At 30.6% G+C, this 13,927-nt stretch overlaps 5 protein-coding genes across 23 annotated transcripts in view; 3 read left to right on the top strand and 2 right to left on the bottom strand.

The window, feature by feature from the left end:
* The first annotated feature begins 426 nt into the window (after nucleotides 1-426).
* LOC117234354 (40S ribosomal protein S12) lies at nucleotides 427-1,706 on the top strand. Its single transcript, XM_033495481.1, has 4 exons — nucleotides 427-587; nucleotides 844-978; nucleotides 1,171-1,375; nucleotides 1,611-1,706. The coding sequence occupies exons 1-4, from the start codon at nucleotides 571-573 to the stop codon at nucleotides 1,677-1,679; spliced, it is 426 nt and encodes a 141-aa protein (XP_033351372.1). The 5' UTR covers nucleotides 427-570; the 3' UTR covers nucleotides 1,680-1,706.
* A 137-nt stretch (nucleotides 1,707-1,843) lies between these two features.
* Nucleotides 1,844-3,842, bottom strand: LOC117234350 (zinc finger MYND domain-containing protein 10). Its single transcript, XM_033495460.1, has 8 exons — nucleotides 3,607-3,842; nucleotides 3,430-3,538; nucleotides 3,074-3,360; nucleotides 2,778-2,980; nucleotides 2,547-2,716; nucleotides 2,327-2,464; nucleotides 2,017-2,249; nucleotides 1,844-1,943 (listed from the first exon to the last, which is right to left on the bottom strand). The coding sequence occupies exons 1-8, from the start codon at nucleotides 3,702-3,704 to the stop codon at nucleotides 1,862-1,864; spliced, it is 1,320 nt and encodes a 439-aa protein (XP_033351351.1). The 5' UTR covers nucleotides 3,705-3,842; the 3' UTR covers nucleotides 1,844-1,861.
* Nucleotides 3,843-4,116: 274 nt separating this feature from the next.
* On the top strand, nucleotides 4,117-5,441 carry LOC117234353 (poly(U)-specific endoribonuclease homolog). 3 transcript variants are annotated; one of them, XM_033495479.1, is made up of 4 exons: nucleotides 4,119-4,352; nucleotides 4,434-4,596; nucleotides 4,664-5,096; nucleotides 5,159-5,441. In XM_033495479.1, the coding sequence occupies exons 1-4, from the start codon at nucleotides 4,262-4,264 to the stop codon at nucleotides 5,414-5,416; spliced, it is 945 nt and encodes a 314-aa protein (XP_033351370.1). In that variant the 5' UTR covers nucleotides 4,119-4,261; the 3' UTR covers nucleotides 5,417-5,441. The 3 variants fall into 3 exon arrangements, with proteins under 3 accessions (XP_033351371.1, XP_033351369.1, XP_033351370.1); XM_033495480.1 differs by having other exon boundaries at nucleotides 4,117-4,596; nucleotides 5,175-5,301; XM_033495478.1 differs by having other exon boundaries at nucleotides 4,118-4,596.
* Nucleotides 5,164-13,606, bottom strand: LOC117234351 (E3 ubiquitin-protein ligase TRAIP-like). 15 transcript variants are annotated; one of them, XM_033495464.1, is made up of 9 exons: nucleotides 12,900-13,606; nucleotides 12,302-12,358; nucleotides 9,936-10,270; nucleotides 7,094-7,245; nucleotides 6,593-6,970; nucleotides 6,418-6,519; nucleotides 6,233-6,352; nucleotides 5,918-6,155; nucleotides 5,164-5,836 (listed from the first exon to the last, which is right to left on the bottom strand). In XM_033495464.1, exons 4-9 carry the CDS (start codon nucleotides 7,204-7,206, stop codon nucleotides 5,558-5,560), a joined length of 1,230 nt encoding a protein of 409 aa, XP_033351355.1. In that variant the 5' UTR covers nucleotides 7,207-7,245; nucleotides 9,936-10,270; nucleotides 12,302-12,358; nucleotides 12,900-13,606; the 3' UTR covers nucleotides 5,164-5,557. The 15 variants fall into 15 exon arrangements, with proteins under 15 accessions (XP_033351355.1, XP_033351359.1, XP_033351358.1 ...); XM_033495468.1 differs by having other exon boundaries at nucleotides 12,302-12,333; XM_033495467.1 differs by lacking the exons at nucleotides 9,936-10,270; nucleotides 12,302-12,358 and adding exons at nucleotides 11,801-11,923; nucleotides 12,030-12,134.
* The window catches only part of LOC117234349 (alpha,alpha-trehalose-phosphate synthase [UDP-forming]), a 39,777-nt gene continuing 35,167 nt past the window's right edge, over nucleotides 9,318-13,927 (top strand). The window contains exons 1-2 of one of the 3 annotated variants that reach the window (XM_033495459.1): nucleotides 9,318-9,342; nucleotides 13,606-13,711. In XM_033495459.1, the coding sequence (XP_033351350.1) occupies nucleotides 9,333-9,342; nucleotides 13,606-13,711 (116 nt within the window). In that variant the 5' untranslated portion in view covers nucleotides 9,318-9,332. Of the gene's footprint in view, nucleotides 9,343-11,639; nucleotides 11,747-13,605; nucleotides 13,712-13,927 lie in introns of those variants that run through there. The other 2 variants (XM_033495457.1, XM_033495458.1) reach the window with 2 other exon arrangements.

Below are 13,927 nucleotides of genomic sequence, written 5' to 3'. Positions count from 1 at the left end.
AATAAAGTACAAATCCTTAGTTTTATGACAGTTTCCTAGGATTATTGCGGTCCGGAAGGATGGAGTTTAGTTGCACACTAGTATAGATAAGAACCTACTGAGTTCCACGTTACAAGACCCTATTTAATTATACGATTCTACGGAAAAGTTTATATCTATTTTTCTGTCTGACATAAAAAATTACAATTAATTTCATTATTGCACGATTTTGTCATTCTCATACTTATCTACAACTAGAACCATAAATATGAACATTTATTTTCTCTCCAACCGAAAGTGCAAAATGACGAATTATGAACTTTTGGAAACATTCTATAGATGTCACTTATATTTCCTTCTCAGCCAATCAGAGCTAACGTAGACGTAACCTGAATATAACGTACTCAAACTCCATTTCTCTTTCTTCGTAAGAAAAGGTAGGTTGAAGCACGCTGGAAGGCGATGACTTAGAAATCAATTTATTATAATACCATCAACATAATTTTTACGTGGAAATATCTTAAAACGTGAAGCTAGAATCAGAATCATTAATTTGATTTTATTATTTCAGCTCCTTAGTCCTTGAAAAATATGTCAGACGTTGAGAAGTAAGTGTTTTGTATATTTGTTACAAAGATATTGATATGAAGGTTTTTTTTATTTAAAACCTTAATTTAAAATTGTAAAAGTATCAAGTTACGATAGTAAACATTTATTACCCTTATTTCATAAACTTTTTTTGAATATTGATGTTTATTGAAATTAATTGTTTGCATAAAGTTATCATATAACCACAAAATCCTATGTCAAAAATTTTGTGTGGAGAGTTAAGTAAATAGACTGTAATTATATTTTTGTTCTTAGTGACGATGTACCTTCTGCAATGGCAGCAGGAGGTGCAATGGATATAAACACAGCCCTTCAAGAAGTTCTTAAAAATGCACTTATTCATGATGGTGTCGTACATGGTCTCCATGAAGCTGCCAAAGCACTAGACAAGTGAGTTTATTGAATGATTTACTTAAATAAGTTATATATATTTTCGTGAAATGCTTCTACTGAGAAGCAATCCATTACAAAATTTATTAATGCTGTCTATAACCCTATTTGATATATTAAAAAATTACTCTATTCTATAGCCTGTGTAATATTAAAATTATATTTGTTTACATTTCCTTTATTATATTCTAGGAGGCAAGCTATGCTTTGCATATTAGCAGAAAATTGTGACGAACCTATGTATAAGAAACTAGTACAAGCATTGTGCAATGAACATCAGATTCCCTTTATCAGGGTAGACAATAATAAGAAACTAGGTGAATGGGCTGGTTTATGTAAAATTGACTGCGCTGGTAAAGCCCGAAAAGTTGTTGGGTGCTCCTGTGTTGTCGTAAAGGTATAAATTGTACTATATATAAAAATATAACTACTTTTTTAATATTAAATGCAATTTGCAAATTTAATGGTACTATGTGATGAGAGCAAAGGCTCCCTCTACTGAGAGAACCCATTTAATTAACAAATTATGATGTAATAATGCCTAATAATTGCCTGATTTTAATAATGTAATATTAGTAACTTAATTGTTTTTTAAAAATTTTTTCTATTAAATGATTCTTTTTTACTTTTAGGACTTTGGAGAAGACACTCCTGCAAAAGATGTGGTAATGGAATATGTGAAACAAAGCTCTGTACATTAAGATCTTTTAATTAAATATTTAATATAAGTTCGTACGTATTATTTATTTAATCCTAAGTATTTCTAATATTCGTATAATAGGGGAATTAATTTCAATACTTTTATATTTTTAATTTCTTTATTTCTAGGAAGAAATACTGAAAATGTAATCAAATATTCTTTTTCCAGACAAAAATTTCGAAATTAGTCTTTCTCACATTCTATGTTTTTTGTTATCTTGTCACAAATATTCTTATGCTTCACCCAATCTTTTACTTGACACTCCCTGGAATAATAGATCCGATATTGTTTTAGTAAAAAATAGTACTGTTTTATAAACATATGAAAAAAATCTTTACCTTCCACAGTACCAAACTTCTTTACATTTAGAACAACGTTTTTTTGCTTCTTCATGACATAAAGAGCATTCTTTAACATCAATGCAATCCAGTTTGTCCAAATCATATGCATCGCTTAAAATTTGAGCAGCATTTTTAATATAATCAACGTCTGTAGTGTATATAAATTTTGATTGATGTTTTGCTAATTTTTTCCACTTCTTATGATATTTCTCTATTATTGACGATTTTATCTAGTAAAATATCAATTTGGTTATTTGCTTAATATTTTAAAAAATTTAAACAAATATTTTATTGGATAACTTTCAACCTGTGGTATAAGTTCCACATTTATTGCTCGCAATGCATTACCATTAGGTGATGATACACTTAAATAATTTAACCATCTTTTTAGATCTATTAAAGGTGAAATTTGATCCAGTACACATTCGTGTAAATATTTCTGTAACTAATGCGAAACATAATTTCTTTCCTTTGAACACAACACATATAATGTTAAACATATAATGCAATATATAATGTTAAAATACTTTTAATAACTGAGAAAACCTATGATCAGTAATTTCATAATAAGGTGCACTTTTTGTATTAAGCAATAATTCCCTTAAACCAAGCCAAACTTGTCCTTCTATTTTAGAAATTTTTCCTTCTTCACCTGATTTTACTTTTTTCCAACCACTGTTATATATCATATTTTCACCTGAAGAGTAAACAGTTTTATTATACTCTGAATTTTCTTATACTTATGTAATGATAGTTACCTTTACTTTCCTTTTTCCACGGATGTCTTTCAATGAGTTGAGCAAGTAAATAGGGCACATCATGAGTAGCTAACAATCGCGATAATACACACAATGGTAAACTATCTACGTATTCGGCCAAGTAACGGAGAATCGAAATGCAACGTATACCAATATCAAATTCAAATTCTTTCTTTTTCTCAAATATTTCTTCAAGACATGAGCTAATTGCAACAATTACTACCATTACTACTCAGCACGTGGAATATTACTTTCTTACTAACATGACATAAAAATTCGAGTGTTAGTTCACTTACTTTGGGTCTCTTACATTTTCATAAATTTCGATGACAGGCATATCGAGGAGTAAAGATACAGATTTAACAGCATAATCGACGAGGTCAAGAGCAGAATCATTTATAGTTTCTGCACTTTCACAATGAAACAACACGTTTTCTAATAGTGAAACGGCAATATCTTCGTGATAAAATACAGTGTAAAGCATAAAAGTATTTTTTGGTTCTTCATTTATTTCGATCAAAAGTGGAAATACTTTATGCTTCCATATATCAATTTGTATAGCTTCGTATATAAGGACAGGAATCTATACGGGAAGAAAGTAATATTAACATAACAGATAGTTGCATGTTTTATTAAAATATATCTTATTTACCTTTTTAAAAGAAACAAACCATTCCTTAGTACTTTCTTCTCGCAAGCCGCTAATTTCTAATACGCTTTGTTGATTTAATAACATCAACTTTTTATGAAATTCAAACCAGCTGAAAATAATGCTCAAGTTATAGTTATATTGTGTAAGAAATATTTGTAATGTTTAAGAAAAATTAACCCTTTCGTTCCAATATCTTCAAGTTCCGAAATTTGTAGATGTTGTATATATAATTCAATTTCCCACGGCGAAATTATATATTCCATTCGATTTGACATTTTTATGATTAAAAACGCACTACCATAAATGAATGTCAACCATTTGTAAACAAAATTCGTATTCCGTATATTCGATACCCTGCAGTGATTATTGCATATATATATATAGTTTTTAAGTATAACGTTAGAAAATTACAATACAAATGGTTTTAACTGAATTTTAATGTTATATCAATATTTTAAAATAATTTTCTTTTTAATATTAATCATATTCTACTTATGTTTTACTTACCTTTGAACTATAAGATTTACACCTTAAAAATAGATACCTTTATTTATTTAAGGTTTTTTACACAAATTTTTTAATTTTCGTACAACTTTCTTGTATAATAAATTACATAATAGTCATTACACGTTATAAAAATTATCAATTATTCAATTTAAAATTAAGTGGAAACTTCCACTTTTTATTTTTTAAATCTTAATTATCAGTATATATGATCTTTATTTTACATTGAAATATGTATAATAAATATAAGATTTTCAAATAATGAGGAAACATTTGACATAACCTATATTGTTTACTATTTAAAACTAAAATATGTTATTTTAGAAAAATGTTAAATAAGATGTTTCAAATTTCTGTTTACATCCTAGCTATATTAAATATTTCAGGCATATGTCCTTTCACAACTTATCAAATAGGCGGTAATTACAAAACAGAAATAAAACAACATTTAATTATTTATTCATCTTATATATCTTTATGTATATTTGTTCGTCTCATAGATTTTTGTACTGCTGCAAACGTGTCTTTAACAAGTGATGTAGAATTAATGATGGTATCAGAAGAATTATTTAAGAAGTCTTCTGATGAATTATTCAACCATGTGTATATAAATTATCAAGGAAATATGAGCTTTAAAAACTTTACTGATAATGCTCCACAAAGGTATTTTCTATTTCTAAAGGTATTTTTTGTTAATAATTTCAAACATAATTAGTTTTTATAACTTTAGGTTGTTAAATATATCGACCAAAATATTTTTAATACCAACAATAAGATCTCTTGTAAAGTTATTTGATAATTATGAATTGGATACTTATGAGCCAGAAGTCATAACAAGGGAAGAAGATCTAGAAGAGAATGAATTTATTGATAATTTAATGGAAACAGATATAATTTCACATGTTATGTACTTTTTGTCAGTCAAAGGGTTCTTTAAAAATGACATGCGAGTTTATAAAGATATTTTAAAACAAATTTGGTTTCATTTATATTCTCGGAGTAAAAATATAAATGGTACTTCCGGATTTGAACATGTATTTATAGGAGAAAGAAAACCACGTAAAGGTATTATAGGGCTGCATAATTGGATTTTCTTTTCCCATGGAGAATTATTAAAGAAAATTAATTATTTTGGATTTGGCCATAGTAAGGAATTTGTTAATGTAAGTAGAAATGCAAATTATAAACTAATAATATTCATTAAATCACTTGAAAACAATTTTAGAAAGCTGTCATTTTAGAAATATATTTCACTTATATTGGAAAACGTAAAAGGTCATCCATGTTCATTGGAACCACTCCAGAATTAGAAATAGCCCTTTATACACTTTGTTTTTTTACAAGACCAAATAAAAGGTGTCAATTGTCTTTTGGAGGATTTAAATTTTATGTTCAGACATACATATTACAAAATAATGGTACAAAGTTTATTGGAACTGCTTTCCCTATGTTTTCCTATATTAAACATAAATCAAATAAGTGACCAAAAAATATAAAAGTAGAATATTTTATTTTTCTAAAACTCAGAAAAGGTCCATTAATTACAATGATAAAATACTATATATACTTTTAAAATATAAATAATGATTTATATAAAAAAATATGCAGTAGTTATAGGAACTCCTTAGGTAAGATCAATCACACTACTATTGTCTTCAATGTCAGATATCTTTTTTTTGGTATTATTTTTTTTTCTTTTCTTTGATATAGAACTATTTGAGGATTTATTGTTATGACTTGTATGTGAAACGTTTATATCACCTTCTGACAATTTAAATCTCTTAGACTCTACCGAAGAATTCTTGGAGGAGTTACAATCTATTAAATCTAGTTCTAAATCACTTGTATCATTATCTGTCTGACAATCCTGTATTTTTTGTTGTATGGTTTTAGCATTGCATATCTATAAAAGAAATACATGATAAATGTAATTAACCATTGATTTTGATTTCTTTCATTAGTATTATTCTATTCAATTTCAAACCTTTTCAGTTTTTTTAGTAATGCAATTTGATATAGAATTTTTATTTGAGATGTCTTGACTGTATTTTTTTGATGTTGTTTCAATTGGATTTTTTATAGAAATATTGTTTACATCTTCTGCTATTTGGATTTCTAATTTACTATTACTCTGCTCATTGATGTCAAGTATCTCTTCTAATTCATTAACTCGTCTTTGTAATGCTATATTTTTGCTCTCTGAAAATGCTAGCTTTTCTTCCCTGAGGTGATAATAATATTGGTATATAATATCCATTCACATAAATTACCACATTGAATAGATTTTTTAAAATCTTACATTCGTTTTGACTGTTCTAATGAGGTATTAGATTTTGTATTAACTTTAGAAAGTTCTTCTTGCAGCTTTTTAACACTCATGCGTAATTGTTTACATTTATTAAATCTTCCAATTAATTCTCTGCAAATATAATATGTTAATAATAGTATAATAATTTTTAAAACATATTCTCGAACATTACTAACTTTTTCATGATAGAAATATACATAGTAAGTGTTTGAGGATCTTTAGTTTTTCCAACCATTTTACTAACATCACTGATAGGAGCATGTAATAATACTTGTATTCTGAAACATGCAAAAAATTGATATAGGTAATAATATAAAGTATATGATATATGTACATGTAATAATTACATACGGCCTAAGGTCTTCAATCTTATTTTTTAACTGACTAATTTCTCTCTTTAGATTATCACAGTGAGAACTCTGTTTTTTGAAATAATTTATTTGCTCCTTCAAAGCATGTATGGCTGCATTTTTTTTGTTAATCTCACTCTCTACTTTTCGAACTTCTTGCTTTAAGCCAGCGTTTTGTTTTTCTAAAGTGACATTTTTTGAGGAATAATATTGGATGTCCTTTTCCTTTAACAAAATTTGAAATTTCAATCTGTCCACTTTTTCTTGCAATGTCGAGCCTTGAGTTTCAACTATCAGGTCATTGCTTGAAAATGTAAAATAAAGCCTATGAATTTTACTCTGTGTAACTTTCTCCCTACATTGTGGACAGCTTTTTGATCTGAAAGTAACAACTTACAATTATGAATATTGTCATGGCAAAAAAATAAATTTGAAAGTTTATACACTTTTACACTCTCTAACAAGGTGTTTCCTGTTCTATTATTTTTTAATATTTGTTCACCTTTCAAGCCATGACGTTAAACAATGCAGATGAAATACGTGTCCACATCTCGTATAGAAAATATCATCAGACTGTATTAATTGATCGCTACATATAGAGCAAATGACATTCATTTTACATCAAAATTTCATAAACAATGATCATAGAAATACCTGTCAAAGATCAGTTTACGTTTAGTTTATTATTACTGTTTACAAAGTTTTAATGTTAATCTAATTTAAAATATCAATCTAGCATAAATACATTTGTTATGTTCTTATTCGAGATGACTTAAGTTTCAAAAGGGTTATACATGTGCCATCAAACTATATAGCCCGAAACATCATTAGTAGGATGTCCGTTTACCCCACAGATACTTTTATGAAGTTTAAATTTACTATTTTTGCAAATGAATTTATCACATATGTAACTTTGCTTATAGAACGACGCTTAAATTAACTGAATACATGTTGTGTATTGAATATGAAAGTAATTATATAGTAGAAATATAATGGAAATTAATATATTAATATATTAACTTAGATTTTAAAAATGAGATATATGATTTTCTGTACAATATCAACATTGCATTTACAAGATCTAAGTAATTTAAATTTCAATCTAAGTAAACTATTACTTTTATATAATAATCGTTATTATTGTTAAAGATAAATTCGATCTCTTGTTCCTTACTGAAAAATATAATGTAAATAAAGATGCAAATGTAACAACTTCTTTTAATATCTGTACATGCAATTAATATTAGTTTTATTGTGTCATTTATGTCACAAAGCAATATGAAGATCCTATATTTGTAAATAGAAATTTGACTAGAGATAGAAAAATTTGCAACGTTTCCTAGGGAATTTTCTATGGTTTCTTGTTTAGTTGCCAGTCATATTGTAGGCCATAACAATCGATTCGGCTTGCAATTTCAGCTATCCGAAACTTCGCGAAGAAGGAACCAGTTACCAGTGGTACCTTCTCGAAAGAACGTCTCTCGTAAAAACACTAGCCAGTACCGGAGGATTGCCGGTATACATGTGAGTGCGCGAATTAGCATTGAACTCTTTAACAAAATATTGCCAACTTGTAGTGTATAATTAATAGTCTATTTAACATTGCCGTTTATATATAATAAAACGAGGAAGCTTGTCTTTTTGAGGTGGGTGCCAATGTCGTCTTAACTCGGATAAAGGTGTATGTACTAAGTTGACAATAGCAGATCGATTTGAATTAGGTACACATCTCGAGTTTCACGATTCTGTCATTCTATATGTTCTATTGTTTTTGTGATCATTTGTATGTATATTAATCATTCGGTGTAATTGTCATCGCTTTTTACTTTGAAATATTCAGCGTGCTAGATGTCAGCCATTTGTTGGTTAAACGATTCTTTCGTGAGCGTAAATTCAACGGCAACCGCATTTATGATACAGATTTAAATAACTATTCTATTTGAAGGATCTACGTTCTCTGTATGTATATTGTCGAAAATGCAATAAAAATACAGTAAAAATGCTCCGAAAAAGAATATTTTTCGTAATTTATGGCAATTGCTTTATTTGAAAAATTGAATTATATTAATGCAATTTTTCAATGATTACCAGCATAGCTTGTATTAATTTTTTGTATATTATATTTTTAACATAAACGCAGTTGAATCTTTGGATTATGTTTTCATTGCTTATTACATTAATTCTTTTTCGCAAAAAATCTACTTTTAATATTTATTATTAGAAGAACTGTTTGCAATTATAAAATAAATACATGAAACAAACATCTATAATTGATATTCATATTCAAATTCAAATTTCTTTGATTTTTTAATTATATTAAGTTATCATCTTTGCGTAAATTTAAAAGATATTAAATATTGTGGATTTAATAATATTAAGAATTTTACGCTGCTTCATATATACAATGAAGTCAGTGACTTGTAAAAAGTTAAATATTTTTGTGCTATACGTTTATTGTTTGCATATATTTTTAACCTACTTTGTATAGTAGCAAAAAATATACATACCGGTTTCGCGCTTATATTCGACGCACATGCTATGTCTACCGAATTACACCGAAACTTGTCGAATTTTGCCGGATTTTTACGAACTATTACGACGGGACCCGAAATTCTTGATAGAAATCTTATGGAATCAGAAGGAATTACTATTTCTTGTAAAAAATATAATTGCATTAATAACTACAGTTTTCTTCCTTATTTATAACTTTACGTAAATATGTTGTGTGAGTAACTCCATCTATGGAGGAAAGTAATAAAATGTTAATGTCGCTTTTGCCCTATCCACGTGTTTTTGCAAACTTGACATTTCTGACATTGCTTTTTTTACCACATTATTACTTCGGTACATTGTTATGAAGTAATAATATGTAATGTAGAACGTTATAAAACATATTATAAACCTCAAAACATAACAAAAATTTAATTAATTGTACAATACATTATTTTGAATAATAAGAACAGTTTGCATCCAAAAATTATTAATGTATATTTATTTCTTTTAAATAGATACATGAAATGAAAGTTATATGATTGTTCTAAATAGTCTACATACAACATTATTTGTTTGATTTTGCTTTTTCAGTATAGTACTCCAAATAAATCGACAAAAATATTGGAAGTGATTATTGAAATCAGTGAGACTATTGTCGTGTATCATTTAATTGTAAGTATGGGAAATATTAGGTAATCAAGAAAGGTTATGCCGTTTTAAATTTATAGAAATAAACCTAGAAACGGCACGGACTTTCTTGGTTACCTGATATTGAAGTATGTTGCGTAATACGTATCCCGGTGCGCAAAAGTGTGCGAAAAATATAGATTTATGTTGGTATATGTACATACTTTAAATAGAGTAAGTTTAGACGATGATGCAGCGTCTAATTTCCAACCATGCGTCATTGATTTTTACCAGTTCCTCATGGTCGAGCCGGGTATACAATACGATCAGTTGTGTATTGTTCGCAACGCGACACTTGTCTCTCAACTAGTTAAATTCCAACGGAACGATTTTTTTAGAATGGAGTAAAACTTGGACCGCGTGCGCGACGCGTGCCAATTTTCTTCATTATCCTCTAACTCTAGCTTCTTATTAGCTAACACCAGCACGTGACGATAACGTGATGATAACGTCTTTTTTATCCCTTGCTCCTTCGAGAAACGTCAAGACAGTATTTCAACTGAAAAGTTCGGGATTCTCTGTACAGTCAGGCAAATTAGTTCAATTTATAGCGGTTCACGATAGCACTTGAACACTTATCGTTTATGGAACATTTATATTATCATGATTATATCGATAAAATTTGAAACCGGTATGAAAATATATTAATATGTTACAAGACGTTTATTGGAAATATATATTTAGTAAGAAATTAGTATACGATATGAATAATAGTCTTAAATGTATAATTATTAATTAGTGATAAAGATGGTCTCAGTAAATATTGTGATGTACTAATATAATGAATAATTATTTGTTCAAATACTTTGGTAAGTTCTGCGTGCAATAAGTATTTTCTAACTTCTACATGTTTACATTTTTAAATTCATTTTAAATTTTACTAATATAATCATGCTAGTCGTGTTCCACGATAATAATTGTTAATAAAATCCCGAAATGTATAATACATGCAATGTATTCATTAAAAGTTTACATAAGTGTTCTAATACTTTCTTGAGCCACAGTACATTTCGCTAGCAAAAATGATTCTTAAACGACTTAATTATTTAGTTACGTTATTTAATTAGCGACATTTAAATGACTTATTCTAGAAGCGATCTTACAATCGGTACGATCTCAATTACATAATAGAAAAAATATATCTAATTAAATTATGAAATTGTGGATCCCATGATAAAGATTTTTATAGTATTATAAAATACTGTAAACATTTTCGGTTGCTTTTTATATGAAAATAAGTCAAGATATACTAGATCATTTTTTGTTTTCATTATGAGTCCTGCAATTACAACATTAATATCGGTTGAGCAAGATGAGAGAAAAAATATCTGTAAAAATGTTCACTATCCTTTTCTTTGTTCGATTTGTCAAGTTATAGTAGCGGTAATTTTAATTTACGTTACTAGAATTTAGCGACTGATTATAGTTATAAATATCTGTTCTCAAGGTTCCTTTATCGTGACAAATTATCTATGAGGTTTAATTTCCATTATTTAAATAGTGACAACGATTACGGATTTTTTAAATAGTGATTTTTCGAGCAGCTTACTCGAATTTGTATTATCGCCGTGCTCAGAGATAATATGAAATTATGTTCGCAAAAGTAAATATTTTTCTTCGTAAACAGTGAATTTATATTATTACTTATTATACGTTGGTTCTCCAGATTATTGGACGAGTACGTTGTAGTATGAAATCTTATTCCATTACAAATTTTCTTATTGGAGAATAGAAACTGCATGAGTAAACGAAGAAGAATATGAAGATAGTAGTTCCATAGTATTAATTTTTATTATTTAATTTTTTCCATGCCGTTGGAATTCTCTGTTACTAGTTATGCTTCTCCAAACACTGAATAAAACTGTACGAAACATATTGCCAGCATGTAGACATAATCTTTTTATCTCGTTTATTTCGGGTAAACGAGAAATGCATGCAACTTTGTCCAAGCTGACCTCAAATATTTACCAGGAAGGTACGTCACATTGAAACAATTCGATTGGTACTTATCTACATGAGAGATACGTGCCTTAACGGCATAGGTCAGAATGTCAAAGCTTCCCAATTTTATCCACTATAGATTTCAACGCCTTTCTGCTTACAGTCATTCTGCTAGTTACGTAATTGCCCCTTTAATCGCTGCTTCATTCGACTTTAGTCAAAGGAAAACAACTTGCTAAGTACTTATACGAGGACCGATTAGAAATTCGATAAAAAATATAATGTAACAATTGTAACACATGTAATAATCGTGTTACCTAAATATCATTATTTATCCTGCAAAAACGTAATCAGCATCCGCGTTACATCGGCCGTTTTCATCGGTCGGTAACAGAGATATGTACATTTTTCTTTCATACGACCTAAACGAAAAAAAAAAAAAAAAGAAAAAAACGAAAAAGAATAGCGATTGATCTGGTTCACAGACAGTCTGCTTGTCGTCGAGTTCCGCTTGAATTGGCATTGGTCGGTCCCGTTTCGGTATAACATAGGCTGTGTTTAACGCGACACAACAATAATATAGTAATACCGGTTATTTGTCACGTATGTACATGTTGACAACTGGATGCCGGTACAACGTGTACAGCTGGTCACGACGTCGCCGACGACGTACATGATGTCCCATTAGCGAGTGTTATCCGAGAATTAAAAGATAAGAGGAGATAACCCTGATCGTCTGTCACGACACGCGACGACACGCTGCGTCGTCATAGAAAGAGAGGAAGAAAAGAGGGGTAGGAAAAAAGAGGGAAAGAGTAGAGTGAAGAGGGAGGCGCTGTATCTGTATGTTTACATATGATTACGCTGGGGTAGTGTTTTTGAATGCAGAGATGGTAACGGTGGTAGTGACGACGACGACACTGATGATGATGGTGGTGGTGGTTGATTGCACGAGGGGAAACCGCGGTATAGTCAAAAGGTCGCGGCCCCATCATTGATACTATCGTAGAAAGAGACTTTGGACCAATTCCTCGCGACGGCTAACACGAATAAACTCAGGGGAACGCGGCGTTATTACTTCAGTGTTACTTTGGCCACGCACCGCGGCACAGTCATACGGACCAATCAACCGCTAGAGGATTTTTCTTCCTCTCTTTCTCTTAAGCTTTCACTTATTCCTATTGTACCTTTACCCGGTGTAAATCGATTTGCGTTACTCCCTCCATTATAGTCTCCCCCTTCTTACTCGCCCTCTGTATTATTTCTGTCTTGTATTATTCTTTGTTGTCGCTGTGCATCCGAACCGCCCTTAAGGACAAGATAAAGAGAATCAGTCACTGTGAGTTAATCACGTATCTCACGGATAATCAGAGTTCACGATAGAACCAAAAAGAAACGCTTGCTCACCACTACTTAAACGCAGAGCGAAAAAGAAACAAAGGAGAAGACAAAAAGGGCAAAGAGCAAGCGAGATATCAAACGAAACCGAAAGACACGGTTCTGCACGCGGGCACGCGCCATCCAGTCGCTTTTAAAGCGCAGCTGTAAAAGGAACGACACGAGGAACAGTGAAAAGTGTCATCTCGCGCGGCGCTCGACGACGAGGAGAGACAGACTACTAGCCAGATCGACCGTCTAACTGGCGCGGTTCTCCTTCGACTTCGGTTTCGCATGCACACGTGATCGCACGTGACACGCGACACTTGGTATAGCAGAACAGCGCTGTCGAACCGGTGACCGTGCGTATAGAACACGAACCGAAGAGAAAGAGGAGAGATCCTCGTGTGTGGAGTCGCGCGACACTTATTACTTACTCGCGGTGTCATTTTTTCCCTTCTTCTACGGAACACACGGTTTGCAACAGTTGATCAGAGAACATCAAAATGTCTACAGAACCCGGTAGCTTCTCCTCCAACGGGAGCATGATCGTCGTGAGCAACAGGTTGCCGTTCGTGCTGAAGAGGAATGAGGTGACCGGTCAGCTGGAACGCAAGGCCAGGTTAGTAGTATGCCAGAGAAGCTTTTCTCTTTCTCATTTTATTCTCTTATTATCTTTCTGTTACCTTCCTTTTTTCTTTGTCTATGCACTTCATTAGTCATGCCTCACTTATTGTTTCGTTTTCCCACTATTTACCTGTCATGCACGCGCGAACGCGCTTCGTCGTTGCACGATAGGTACACGCGTGGGTGCATGTTACTCGCGGTCGTTGCAATG

Source organism: Bombus vosnesenskii, unplaced genomic scaffold (assembly GCF_011952255.1).
Source record: "Bombus vosnesenskii isolate JDL3184/JDL3185 unplaced genomic scaffold, Bvos_JDL3184-5_v1.1 scf7180000013304, whole genome shotgun sequence".
NCBI classification, from domain to species: Eukaryota; Metazoa; Arthropoda; class Insecta; order Hymenoptera; family Apidae; genus Bombus; species Bombus vosnesenskii.
The sequence above is the reverse complement of the archived record's forward strand: the minus strand, read 5'-3'. Positions and strand labels throughout refer to the sequence as shown.